This window comes from Suncus etruscus, chromosome 13 (genome assembly GCF_024139225.1).
Source record: "Suncus etruscus isolate mSunEtr1 chromosome 13, mSunEtr1.pri.cur, whole genome shotgun sequence".
NCBI classification, from domain to species: Eukaryota; Metazoa; Chordata; class Mammalia; order Eulipotyphla; family Soricidae; genus Suncus; species Suncus etruscus.
Window position 1 is genome coordinate 14687501 of NC_064860.1, and position 14470 is coordinate 14701970.

The window sequence follows — 14470 nt, forward strand, 5'->3', positions numbered from 1 at the left end:
ACTACATTTCATATCTTCATGACTGGTGCTCCTGGGACAGCGAACATGAGGTGGAGGAGTGCACAAATGGACTCGACCAAAGCATCTCAACTCTGAGGCAAGGGAACCAGTGAGCCCGTGGAAACCTTGTGGTTTTGCATTGACAAGGAATGTCTGAGAATGTCAGAGAAATTGAGTCCAGAGAAGACAAAAGACCTACCCAAGGCCACTATTCTGGAAGGAGATGGCACAGGGGTCAAATACCAGGCTACCTTAATTCTTATCTAGGGCTATTCTACCAGAACATCCTGTGAATAGTCAAAGTTCCAAGGAAATCCTGAGAGAAGATAGCAATTTCTGAACATTTTGCTGAATTCCCAGAAATTGTCTCATTAAAAAACAAACAAACAAAAAGGGCTGGAAATATAGCACAGGGTGTAATCACTTATCTTGGACACAGTAATATTAGTTCGACCCCCAGCTCTACCATATAAGGTCTCTGGAGCCTCACCAGGAGTGATTCCTGAGTGCAGAGCCAGAGGTAACTTGGGCATGGCTACAAAAGAAATCCAATAAGATTGTGAGCTCACTTTTCTTCTAAGAAAAATATAACCCTGGCAGAGTATGAAGCCAACTTTGGAGACGTGCAGGAAATATAGGAGCATCGCACTTGACCACAGAAGCAGATTTCCGTACATTGATCGTCTCCCCCACACAGGCCCACCCTGAAATAAGCCAGCCCTGGCTCTAAACCCACCTAGCTTTTCCAAACCAAATGACTACTTGGAGACTCCGAGTTGGGTGCTACTGGCAGATATACAGCAGAGTCCCTCGCTGGATGTCAGAAATCTGTGCTCAGAAATCACTCCTGGCAGGCTGGGGGCCATATGAGATGCCAGAGATGGAACCCAGGTTGACTGTGTGCAAGGCGAATGCCCTTCCCACTATACTATGGCTCTGACCCTTCTCTCCCTTTTTATGGGCAACTCTTGGCTTCAAGGCCCTGTTTGTGCTTCGTCCAGGCCTTTTTCTGCTGGGTTGATTCTGAGGGGAAGTGGCTGCAGGCAGGAAGCACGTTGGAAGTCTGCAAAACTGGGTACTCCTAAGGCCAACGCAGGTTGGAGTTCTGAGGGAGACCCCACTCTATGAGAGAACCAAAGGAGCCCAGGGTCAACACTGGGGTCAGGACCCATGACAGAACAGAGCACATGACACTCACTTCTACGTTTTTCCTAATCAAGGCTTTTCCCTGAACAAGGGGGAGGCAGGAAGAAGGAAGTTCTGCAGGAGGTCCATGTACACAACCTAAGGAATGTTCCAGATGTTGGCTGGGCAGGCCAGGTCCCCAGCCCTGGGGAATTGCTGAGGGCAAAGAACCAGAGTTCAGGGGAAGGTACACTGACAATCCCTGCACTGACAGGTGCCGCCACAAAAAAATGAAAGCTGGGAGTAGGGTTTTGGGACTTACTTTTGGGGTTTAAGTGTGAGGGAACACCCAGAGTAGGGAGTGGAGCAGGAAGTAGGGCTGAGAGGAACCAGGAATACCAGAGCTGGGGATTTCTCTTTGTCCTGGGGAATGCAGGTGGGAGGCAGGGACCGTTCTTATTTGTGCCCTTTGTCCTGACCCTCCCATGAGACACACAGGATGGCCTGGCCACCGCCCCTTTTTCCCATTCTCTTGATTTCTATGATTAAGAACTAAAAAGTACCTCTGTGCTGTAGTATCAGAACAAAAAAATTCACTGGACTGTGACCAAGTTAGGCACAGACACTGAGACTATGCCCCACTGTACTAAGGCCCCATACCCTAAAATTCCGCCTTACAACCCCAGCCCAAAGGCTCTGCCTAGATGCTCCACCCTTTCCTGAAGGGCACCAGTAACTGAAATCTTTGTGGTAAAATACCTTATTAAACTGGTGAATGCCTTGTGGGTCTTGGGCAAAGTTGGTCAAGGTCTACCTTTGGTCTTAGTGGAGAACCAAGAAATAAATGGATTCCGTAATGCTCACAGCAGCCGGATATGATATAAAGAAATTTCAGTAGCTCCAACTTATGTCACAAGGATATTTCAAATCAGAGTTACCCCCAAACTTATCTATGGGCATTCTCCTTTCAATCAGCACTCATTTCACATAGTAGCAATTGCACAACCCAGTTTCTTAGGCTGTAACCTTGGGGGTTCGCTTTAACAGTTGTCTTTCTCTCCACATACAACCCACTGGCATATGTTATCAGTTCTGTTTTTTTTAGATGCATAGACATGTTAGAATTCTTCCACGGTTGACCATTCACCTGTTGGTAATCACTGTGATGTTGTGTGAGGCTCATTCTTCCTAGCTTCCTCACTGGCTTCACCGACTGCTCTTGCTCTCCTTTCACAGTCTCCAAACTAGCCAGCGATATTGTTGAAACAAATTAGATTTCATCTTTCTCCCCTGGAGCCCTTCCCTCAATGCCTACCCCAAGTTAGAGGATTGGCTGTGATACTGGTACTGCGGAAGGGACAGGGGAAAGACCCAGTTAACCTAATAATGATGGTGTCCTTCAAAATCCAATCTCAACATGAGGCCCAACTTGTCAAACAGATCATGGACATGGCTGTGAGATAGCAAACCTAAGAAAGAGAACATGGGGAAAGTAATTTCCTCTTGGACCTCTTTATCTGTGCTGGCAGGTTTAAACATCAGTTTTCATTAATACAGTCTGAGAACAAAAGCAAAGGGACAAATTTCCCTGAGAAGAAAGCACCTGAGGCCTGGTGACAGGACAACCGCAGCGGGCTTCGAAACAGAGCCCCCAAGAAACCAGTGTGAATCCAGGATGGAGTTTGTAGAAACAATACCTCAAGAGATCTAACTTTTTGAGTCTGTAACTCAAAACTTATCAGCACATCATAACATATATGTAACATATCAACACATCATTTCATAAACATGTGTCCAAATCTCTATTGTTGATTTCAGAAAAAATTCAGCTCCACACAGGATCATTCCTGGGAGAGCTGTCCTATCTCTCCCGCCACTTTTGTATATTAATTTTACACCAAACAGGTGTATGAACATTGAGTAGAAATAAAAAATGATCATACTTAAACGCCAAATCCAAAGCCAACGACAACAGAACCGAAACCCAATCTACAACAAGTTAGACACAGAGGGGACCACTTATACTAGCAGCCCGGGGGGCAAAGGAGGGGTGATAAGGGGTGCATGCTGAGAACAGGGGTGGAGAGAGGACAACACTGGTGGTGGGAATGCCCCTGATTCAATGTCACTATGTACCTAAAATATTACTGTAAAAGATCTGTAATTTACTATGGCCAAAATAAAAATTATTTAATTAAAACAAAAAAATTATTAAGAACTAGGGGCTGGAGTGGTGGCATAAGCAGTAAGGTGTCTGCCTTGTGCGCCCTAACCTAGGATGAACCACAGTTCTATTCCCTGGCATCCCATATGGTCTCTCAAGCCACGAGCGATTTCTGAGCGCATAGCCAAGAAAAAAAAACCCTGAGCATCATCGGGTGTGGCCCAAAAACCAAAAATATAAAAAAAAATTAAGAACTAAATCTTTTTGTGGTTACAGTGTCATCTTCACCAGTGATAAGTCTCAGGTGCACCAGGTGTGTCTGGAGCCTTTAGAAGGACCTACTTTTCCCTACAACACTTGCACCATTCACTTCCTCCAGACTTGCTTTTCAAGGGCAGCCATAGGAAGGTACCCCAAGGCAGTTGTTTCACTCTGGATCCAGGAGCCTGACTCTGACCTTTGGGGAGTGGGTGTTTCCTGGGGTGGGGTGGGTTATTTCCTCTGCCTGGAGGTGGTTGTTTCTGCTCACATGCTGTTTTTCCTGTGTGGCTCCTCATGTACTATTCTTCTAAGCACACCCTGGGGGAAGATATGATCCACACCATAAGGACATCATTTGTCATTTGATCTCGATAAACTGTCAGGAGATTAGGTAACCTTATTATGTCAACATAGGATGCTCAAACTTACTTTCTAATCCCTTTCCTGGACTTGAGCTCCTTTTCCCTCTTTAGAAATTTCTTATCAGGGAATGTACTGGGACATATTTGATGAATCTTGTTTATGACAGGTCCCTCCATCAGATTCAAGGGCAATGGGGAAAAATATTTCTGATTTGATCCTAGCTGCTTCTTAGTTATCAGGATAGTGTCTGAACCCAGATAGTACAGCATGTACAATCTACATGTACTAACTACATCATGTTAGGACACTTGTCTTACATGCAGCCAATCTGGATTCAATCCACATAGTCTTTCCAGGAGTGATCCCTGAGTATTTCAGGGGTACTCAACCAAATCATTCCCCCAGTCCCTCCCACCAAAAAACAAAAACAAAAAACAAACAAACAAAAAAACCACTCACATGTGCTTGGTGCATTAGCTACTGAGAAAAATACATACTGAGAAAGATAACAATTTAGCCACCTGAAGAGGTTTGTTGTGGAGAAATGTTGGCTGACTTCATGGAGAAGGTGCTGAGGCCCTGTCATTAGGGATCAAGTTACTCAGCAAGTACAACCTCAAGCTTGGGCTAAGCTGTCTCTTTCTTTGTATTTGGCACTCTGGTGACAAAAGAAAACTTCTCCATGTGGGTGAGAAGGATCCAGGCTCAATGCTTAGTGCTTCCAACCAGATGCCTTCTAAGTACAGAGATACATGCCAACCCACAGATGATCCCACTAAAGAACCATGGTCTTTGCACCTGTCTAGGTGCAGAAATGAGGACCAAGATTGAAGTTCTGAAAACCCAGCTAGTACTGGCCCACCTATACAGAGTCTCTAATCAGGGACCTCAGCGAGGGAAATGTGGAAGATGTTCAAAGAACTCAAACCATGGAACGAACCAAATGAACATCAGATATGATTGAAGACGATATGGAAATTGAAAAATGAGGAAAACTTCTATAGAAAAAAACAAGACTACAAGAATCCTTAGTAGATAAAATTGAAGAACTGATGACTAAGTCCTCAGCTAGCAGAGTAACAGCTTACTGGAGGACAGAATTATCAAGCTGTGCAGATGAGTAGTCATAAACATCTCCAGAAAAAAAGCCAACAGAGATATTAGAATAGAGCCTTAAGAAATCCAACTACATTGCCAGATTTGTTAATCAAGGTGTTGTTTAAAATAAAAAAAAGAAAAAATGAAAGAATGAGCCCTTAAAAGAAATAGAGAAATGAAGACCAGAAAACCCAGGCGGAGCTTCTGACCAGAAGTTGGGAGGGTGAGCGTGGGGATTGTGATCTGAGCAAGGGGACACCGAGGGGCCTGTGATGGGAAGGATGGGCAGATAAAGGCGGCAAGCAAAAACTCCTGAAAAATTATAAAGACGTTGGGGCCCCCCAAGGAAGATGTAAAGAGATCCAGGGTGGGGACTCTTAATAGTGTTAATAGTATGTGAGGAGCTGAAGATATAGCACAGTGCTAGGACATTTGCTTTGCATGCAGCCAACCCAGGATGGTTCAAATCCCATAGTTCAAATCCCGGCATCCCATATGGTCCCCTAAGCCTACCAAGGGTAATTTCTGAGTGCATAGCCAGGAGTAACCCCTGAGAGCCTCCAGGTGTGACCCAAAAATCAAACTAAATAAATAATAGTGAGTATGTAGCTATGATCATCACCCTGAATGAACAGGCACCTACTTCTGGTCACTGAATGTCAAGAAGGTGGTGCTTAGGCTCCAGGGAATCAAAATGTGCTGTGTGTGACACAGGCCCACCTAGGCCTCCCTTGGGTTCTGACCATCCTCTTTCCTGCACCCAGGATGTCGCTTCTGCCAGTCAGGTACTGCTCTGGCATGACAGAGCCTGACTTGAAGCGGACCCTAGAAGACACCATTAGACTTTCTCTCCTCCAGGCAGCTCCCCCAACATGGGTGTTGGGAACCTGCCTCAGAAATTCAAACAGGGGTTATGGAAGTTCAGTGTGAGCTCAGGCCCTCCAGGAGAGTTTAGGGTCACTGATGCCTAACAGAGAACATAAAGGATACCCTTCAGGGAAATAAAGAAGGGGTGCAGGCAGCCTCCAACACCCCTACAGGACAGGAGCCTCATAGTGACAGCACAAGGGACCCTCAGCCTTTTACCCGAAGACAGGCATGGGGGCTGGCCCAGGGGGCTTTGTGGGGCTTTTGTGGCAGGGCTGCAGAGTCAGCAGCGGGCATGGGGCAGGAAGGCCGAGGCGCTCCTTTCCTGCCACTCCCAACACCGCCCTTCCCTTCCAGCCCCTGAGCCAGGCCAGCGGACACAAAGGAGCAGGAGCCTTCTATTCCAAGGGACATACGGACTTCCTTCCTTCCTTCCTTCTTAGAGCTGACTTCTGAGCTCTGGAATTCCGGGCCACCTGCTCCAAAGACAGCAGCACTAGGCAGGCAGGGATGGGTGTGTGTGTAGGGGGTTGGGCAGCAGGATACGAGCAGCTTGTTAGTCTTTTTCTTTTACTATCTTTATTTAAACACCTTGATTACAAATATGATTGTAGTTGGGGTTCAGTATATAGAAAACATCCCCCCTTCACCAGTGCAATATTCCCATCCCCAATGTCCCAAATCTCCCTCCCTCCATCCCCATTACCGCCTGTACTCGAGACAGGCTTTCTACTTCCCTCATTCATTCACATTGTTCTGAGAGTTGTCGGTGTAGTTATTTCTCTAACTGCATTCACCACTCTTTGTGGTGAGCTTCATGTCATGAGCTTGATAGTCTTAATTAAGGCAATTGAGCTGACCTGGGCTCTTCCAAAGGTCTTCCTGCCTAGGACCCAGCTACCTCTTCTTCCTCAGCCTTCTAACTTACATCTTCTAACTTAAATCAACTCTTTTCTTTTTGATTTGGGGACACACCCAGCAGTGTTCAGGGTTGACTTGCAGTGCTGAGACTCAGACTCAGGGTTTCCACATGCACATCGTGTGTTGCAGCCCTTTGCACTAGCTCTCTGGCCTCTTAGACTTGGAAGGTGCAGTTATGCCTCATTCATGCTTTTCTATACTTGGAAGTGTGTGGTACAGATTTTAAAGGACTTTACCTCTGTAGAACTCAATTTCTCTTTCTATGAAGAACACTGGCACAAAGTGGAGATCCAATTATTGAACCCCTGGAGGTAACTGCCCCATCTCTTTAGCCTGGGCAGTTGACTAGAAGCCAGAATAGAAAGGCTAGTATGCAATTGAGGTTGAGTTCTTTGAGTCTGGAAAGTCCCAGTGCAGAGTTGATTTGGGTTGGCAGTGTGTGACCTTGTAGTACCAGTAATTAAATTTGAGTCTCCTGGATGGAAAGTGCACATACTCAGTGGATTAAGGTGGCTCCCTGGCAAGTACAAGGATGTGAGTTTGAACCTTGCACTTCTACAGGCTTGGTCAGAACAATTCCACCATCTAAGAGCCTAGAGAATGGCGTAGGACATTACAGAACCTGCCCAGCAAACTCAAGTCTCTTAGTTCAAATCCTGGTGCTAGTCCTTACACCAGAGAAGATCCCCCTAGCAAGAAAGAGGTGTGAAGATAACTATTTGGTGGTTAGTAAATGCCCAGCATTATGAGGTTCTGAGCAGAATCTCCAGAGACTATCTCACATTTGTTGTCCCCAGCAAATGAGGACAAAAAAATGTAAAAGACTATCCTCTGGTCTCTGTGACCTTTCCCTATATCAAGGACAAGTCATTAGATGACAGAGGGCTTGCAGGTTGTCATAGACAAATCCCCAATTTGAGAGATTAGCTAATGATCCATGTTGGCTAGAACTAGGGTCTTTGCCTAGGACCCGAGGTCTGCAAATCTAAGTAGCTGCTTGTTCATTTGTTTTCTATTTGCACTGATGATATATGTCATCCATGATATAGGTCATACATTGTGTCTCCAGAGACATAGGTCTCCAGCCAGGCTGGTTTATAGAGAATGCCTTGAGAGAGGGTGTTGCAAGTCAGCCCTATAACAAGAGGGCATTCACTGACAAATGCTGCTGTGATAACCCCTCACCCTCAGTTTCTGTGGCTGCTACTGCTAAGTACAGTATGCACTCAAATTACTCTTCTTTCCCAAGCTGAACAACCAAGGGAGGAAGTCCCTAGAACCTGGAACCCTCGAAGGAGACATGGCAGTTCCCAGCAGCCAACTTTATGGACATACAATGCAATGAATACAGGACCAAGCAAGATTTTGGCTGTTCCTCAGATGTGCATGCTGAGACCGAAGTCCTCTTGTAGGGAGAGGTGAGGAGCAGAAATGAGTGGACAGGGGCAAGGCCTAGTATGCATATCTGGGCTTTGTGTCTACAATTCTCAATGCTTTGCTTGAAGGGCCTTTGTACAGGGCCTGTGACTTCACTATCAGGGCTAAGTGAATCCCAGTTTCTGTTCTGGTACAGAAGGGAGAGTTCCTGCTCCTGTTTGAAGGAGTGAGGGGACTCTAGATCCTCAAATAGGAGTACTCACATAAGGCCTGAATGTCTTTAACAATCCCCTGGTGAGTCATGTATGTAAGATTTCTAAAGGGTGTCTAGGGATGTTCTTGGGGGTGCTACTGGCTCTTTCAATGAGTCTGAGTTCCCAACAGCTCTGCCTGATTCGCTGCTGGCATCAGGCAAGGCAGCCCCCAAACATCACAGCCATAGACCAAGCAAGGAGGCACGCGTAGTATCTGCAACATAATCTTATATTTGGAAAATGGAAAAGCCATATTTAAAAAAAAACACTTGAAAATACAAGGTAACAGTGACTTAAAGATGTTTTCACCTTATATTGCTTGGGCATTATTTTTACATATAAATTATTGCTTACTAACTTTGATAAATACAAAGCACTATTTTATATACAGAGGCAGAAAGTGTGAAATATGCAAGAAAAATAAAACACTGTTAATGGCGATCCTGGTAATTCAACAAACGTTTCATATTTACCAGCTCCGATCATGGTGGAAAACTATGGAGTGTGGTCCCTGAGAAGGAAGGTGGGAGCCCCATAAGGGGGTGGGGGTTGTTAAGCACACACAGATGACATCATAGGGCTTCTAAGAAAGCATTAAAAGGCAAGAGGTCCTTGCTTCGGGTCATACATTTCATCCCAGTCTGTATGAACAGTGTAATATGAGTACAATAAATAGGCTATGCAAATAAATATCACTCTGCTAAAAAACATTTAGTATATACAGCTTGTTTTTATACAGTAGTACACTTTCATCCTAACTTTTTGGCAATTTTTAAAAACATTTTCCTCTCAACCCCTCTCTAAGCACACAGGGCCCACTCCTTGGAAGCAGGCTGAAAAGTTAAGGACGCATCTGTGAAGCATTTAGGCAAAACATGGGGCTCTTCAACTGGAGTGGGCCTGGTCTCTCCCCTTTGAGCAATCTGCCTAGATCTGAGCAGTGTGGATTAACTCTGCCTCATGGGAACACCAGGTTCGGGATCTGTGGTGGTGGTGATCTCTCTAACAAGTGACAGCACAGGGACCCCCCACCCCCTTCCCACAGCTGCTTCTCCCATTGGAAGCAAGTCTGCACTCCTGGCAAAGTTCTCTGCACATACCCACAAGGTAGGCGCCTCCCATTGTTCCAGGCCTTGGACTTTGACCTCTCTGGCTTCTGGCTGACTTGAAAATGGTGGGGAGGAGAATATATTTATGTGAAACCTCATTAGTGAAACCGGAAATGTAAAGGATGTATGCATCAGGACTTTCACATGGCAATTTTAGGATAAAAAAAAAAGAAAGGAGGGCCAGAGAGATAGCATGGAGGTAAGCCGTTTGCCTTTCATGTAGAAAGACGGTGGTTCGAATCCCGGCATCCCATATGGTCCCCCGTGCCTGCCAGGGGAGCGATTTCTGAGCATGGAGCCAGGGAGTGAACTCCTGAGCACTGCTGGGTGTGACCCAAAAACCGGAAGAAAAAAAAAAGAAAGGGAAGCCGAATTCTGGAAGTCTCAGTACTATAAGCATAGGCAGTATAGGCTGCTGATGGGGGGTAGGTGTTCCAGCCCTGAGCCTATGTGTTTCTGCTGGAACAATGACCAGGCCAGCAGTTGCAGCCACTCTGAAAGCAGACTGGAAGGATGGAGAGAAAGGGCAGGTACCCTGAGAAGGGTGCTGGAGAAGGGAGCTGAGGGTGGGGGGCATCTGCAGAGACAATACAGATCTCATTTGCTCCTAGAATTGGAGAAAGAGCCAAGAAGGCGTGATGACATCCACGCAGTGAACTTTTCCAAGCCTTTTCTTGAGGTCCAGTAGCTCTGTGCAGGGGACAAGGGCAATCCTAAAATTTATTCTGTCTGCTCTGGATGATCACTCATCACTTCAGCTCAGGGGCTCTGGTAATGCCAGGGATTGAATCCTGGGCCCCAGTGAGTCAAGCTGGTGCTTCCAGACTTAAATTGTCCTTCCCTGCTTCCAGTTCTTTCCCTTCTACATTGACTTCTCCAAGTTTCTTATATTTTAAGAGCTGGATGCCTGGGGGGACTCTGGAGACCGTGTTACCTTTCAATGATGTGGGGATTCTGACCTTCAGAAGGCAGAGCTGGAAGGGCCAATGCAAACCCAACCTGCCTTGCTTTCCTTGGCTGCCCTGGTGACTGTGTGGACAGGGCCAGAGGGGCAAGACAATGCAGGGTGACCTTCTTCGCCAGTGGCCCTTAGGCCCTATGGGCATGGCAGACTGGGTGTCCCACTTGGATGCATGAGCATCTGATGTGGAGTCTCAGCAGCAGGTGTTCTTGAAGTTCCCCACGCAAAGAGCAAAGCATAGACTGTGGCCATGGATGGGAGAGCTCAGCCTATGAATAGGGATTCCGTTTTCCCTCTTCTGCCTCCTGTGCGCCCTCCCATCTCCTCAGTGTGGGGCAGATGGGATCTTTCTAGAAAACCTTGTTAAAACTTCAGGTCTGATGTTTTTACATACTGGGTCAGACTGAAGAGGTTCTTCCTCAGTTTCTATCTATTGTCTTCCTCAAACTGCATGATCCCAGAGACCCAGCATAGCCACAGAGGGCCAGAAAGACACAACCCAGCTCAAAAATAGGCGCACACTAGACAGAAATTGGGTGACTCCCAGTGGCAGCTTGGAGATTCACAGGTGTCATGGTGGCAGGGCACGGAGTCCCCACATTCAGAGGACGAAGGGATCTTTATGCATACAGTGGGGCCCTGACATTTTAGCCATAATATTTTCTGTGGGCAGACCTGGTTCCAAGAATGCAGTCCACATACTTTTCTGTTCATCTGAGTTGAGAGACATTTGCTTACTAATCCTTGGGAAGAGCAAGTAGTTCTAATTCTAGGTGGGCACCTCAACCTATAAAATAAAGTGTGTGTGTGTGTGTGTGTGGTGTGTGTGTGTGTGTGTGTGTGTGTGTGTGTGTGTTTTAAAATTTTGGAGCCACATCCACAGCCCTCAGGGTTAGTCCCTGATTTGTGCTCAGGAATTACTCCCTGGTGGTGTTTGGGGAACCATGTGAGATGCTGGTAATCAAACCTAGGTTGGCCACATGCACGGCAGAGAGGCCCTACCTGCTATACTACTGCTCCAGCCCCAGCATTTTTTTTTTTCAAATGAGGATTTGAGGTGGGAGAGTGGGCATAAAAGACAAATTATAAAAGTTTCCCTGTCTTGGGAGAGGCAGGACTTCTAAGTGTGCAACATAAACCAGACACTTGGCTACGTGCTGGTTCTACTCATTGCTGAAGGCTGAGCTGTCCCGCCGTAATCTGAACACTCTGCTCTTTTGGAGGAGGTGCTTGATGCTCCCCGTATTAGATCCCACAGAACCTCCCTGAGCTGATGGGGACCATCCTGTCCTGTGGATGATGAGCTGGACTATGGCCCACAGCGTAACTGGTACCACCTGGCCCCAGCTCTGACTGGTGACCAACCACCATGTCTGTGAACGGTGACCGGTGCCAACAAGTTTAGCACTGGGCTCTTCCCTGGTGTTCCAGGATGAGAAGGGGTGCCTGCAGGCACAGGTCGAGAAAATCCCTAGCAAGTCCAGTCATTTTTTTCCAGTTGACTATTATCCTCTATAGGCAAAGCGACTTTGTTGAGCTGGCCGAGAGCTACACATTGGTGGTACAGCAACAATTTCATCTGCAAGCATACATGGAGACGCGATTGTAGATGCAAAGGGGTGCAGGTCTTGATGTTTGGGGGGAAAGGGAACAAAGTCCCACCTGCTGCTCCTCCTGAGACACAAGAGGCCCGCAGTTTGCGTCAACAGAGATGTACAAGCAAAGCCTTTCTCTGACAGCCCATATCTGCAGCAGTTCGCCACCAGGCCATGGAAAACTTCCATTTTTTATGCACACACTGATGAAGGCCTTGATCTCTGCTCTAATTCCGGGCACCTCAGCCTGCATGGGAGCCTTGATCCTGAGAAACAGGGGCTCTCCACTTGAGAGGATGTTTGGAGTCTTGGGCCCTTCGGTCGTGAGAGCTGTGGGGGGCTGTACCCACTTCTGCTTGCCAGCATCGCCTCCCCCAGCTGGCTTGTGATGTGCTGATAAAACTCAGCAGCTTCTCGAACATGGGGGCACGGTCAGTGGGCCTTGAACCTTCTTGGCGCTCAAAGTGCTGCAGCATGAGGACGGGTAGGTGGGCAGGCAGGGGCAGGCAGCTTCACACGCGGGGCTCCATCCTGTGCGAGAGCTCGAACAGGGCCTGCTGGCTATCAATCACGTACAGGTGATGCACGTAGGATTTCAGCTCCTGGTGCTCTTTCAGGGACATGTCACCTCCTGTGTTTGGGGAGGAAGAAAAGTTAGTCTTGTGAGACCAAAGACCAGGGAAACCCCTTGTGAGTGTGGAACTGAGTTTCTTGGAACTTGAGTTTCCCCAGGGAGTGAGGGAGCCTGAAATGGTAGGAGGGATGGTAGTGGTCTAGGAGATCATTGGGGGGGGGGAGGGCTCTTTCTGTTGGTTTACTTAAAGCAGTTGGGGCCAGATCCATAGTATAGTGAATAGGAAGCTACCATGCAGGCAGTCAAACTGGATTCAATCTCCAGCACCCCATATGGTCCCTCGCACCAATAGGAGTGATTGCAGAGCCAGGGGTTAAGTGCTGAGCAATGCTAAACCAAAACCAAAGCAACAAAATGTGGCAGTTTTGGGGATTTAATATTTGAAAGCCCTGCCAGAGCGGTGTGGTGCTTGCACACAGCAAACCTGGGTTTGATCATGGGCATCCTATATGGTCCCGCAAGACACCACTAGGAGTAACTCCTGAGTGCAGAGCCAGAAGTAACCCTTGAACATCAAAGGATGCAAACAAACAAACAAACAAACAGAAAACAAAACTCAGGCCAGAGCATAGCACAGTGGTAGGGCATTTGCTTTGCATGAGGCCAACTGGGGACAGACCCAGGTTTGATTCCCGGCATCCCTGATGGTTTCCCAAGCCTGCCGAGAGAGATTTCTGAGTGCAGAACAGGAGTAATTTCCTGAGTGCTGTCGGGTTTGCCCAAAACCCAAACCCAAACCCAAAACAAACTCACACCAAACCTAACCAAAACCCAGAAACCTCTCAGGCCTAGGGGCTCTGTGCACTAACTGGAACAATGGTGGGAGTCAGATAAGGAACTAGAGAGCTGTGGCTAGATCTTGGGTCAAATCAGCACCCCCTGCTTCAATAAATTTCATGTGGAGAATTGCAGTGAGAGGCTGAGATTCAGATGGATTCAAAGGAAGGAGCATGTTGGAAGCTAAGTGTTTTAAAATAGTATGTTTCTTTCCTCTTGGCACAAACAACAACAACAACATCAAATGGATTTTCCCCTCTTCTGATTAATGTATTTTTTTTTTTAGTATTTTTTTAAATTCTGGATTTAGGGACACACCTGGAAGTATTCAAGGCTTAGTTTTAGTCCTGTGCTCAGGGTCACTCCTGGTGGTCTCAGGGAACATATGAGGTGCTGGGGATTGAACCTGTGGGTCGGCTGTGTGCAAGGCAAATGTCCTATCTGCTGTACTATTGCTCTGGTCCAACAATTGTACTTGATAAGAAAATAATTGAAAATTTATAGGTAGCAGTGGTTTGTTGTGGATCTCAACAAGGAAGTAGAGCTTTCAATCATTCTACTACTTTGCAAGTGACCCCTAAAATGTATAGACTGCCTTTGACTTAGTATGTATTGGCTTAGAAAACAAATGCTATAAAGATTCCCTGATAATGACTTTTCCAGACTAAAAATAGATGGCAGGATGAATATCTCCAATTACAATGACACTGTGAGGCACTTTGTAATTTCAGAGAGGCTTGACAAGCAGAATTATTCTTTCAACGGATGAAACCATAGTACAGTGGCCAACTTAGTTTTGATCCTTGGTACCCCATATGGTCCCCTGAGAACTGCCAGGAGTGACTCTCTGAGTAAAAAGCTAAGCAAGGTGTGGTCCCCCCAACAGAATGATTCCTTCATCCTTTTCCTCTATTTCCTCACTATTATTATTATTATTTGGATTTTTTGGGTCATACCCTGTTAT

The 14470-nt window shown here is 46.6% G+C and overlaps 1 protein-coding gene across 1 annotated transcript in view; it reads right to left on the reverse strand.

The window, feature by feature from the left end:
- Positions 1-11501: 11501 nt before the first annotated feature.
- Positions 11502-14470, reverse strand: part of RAPGEF5 (Rap guanine nucleotide exchange factor 5) — a 264811-nt gene continuing 261842 nt past the window's right edge. Inside the window, exon 26 of the mRNA XM_049785378.1 lies at positions 11502-12726. Coding sequence (XP_049641335.1) covers positions 12608-12726 — 119 coding nt within the window. The 3' untranslated portion in view covers positions 11502-12607. The remainder of the gene's footprint in view (positions 12727-14470) is intronic.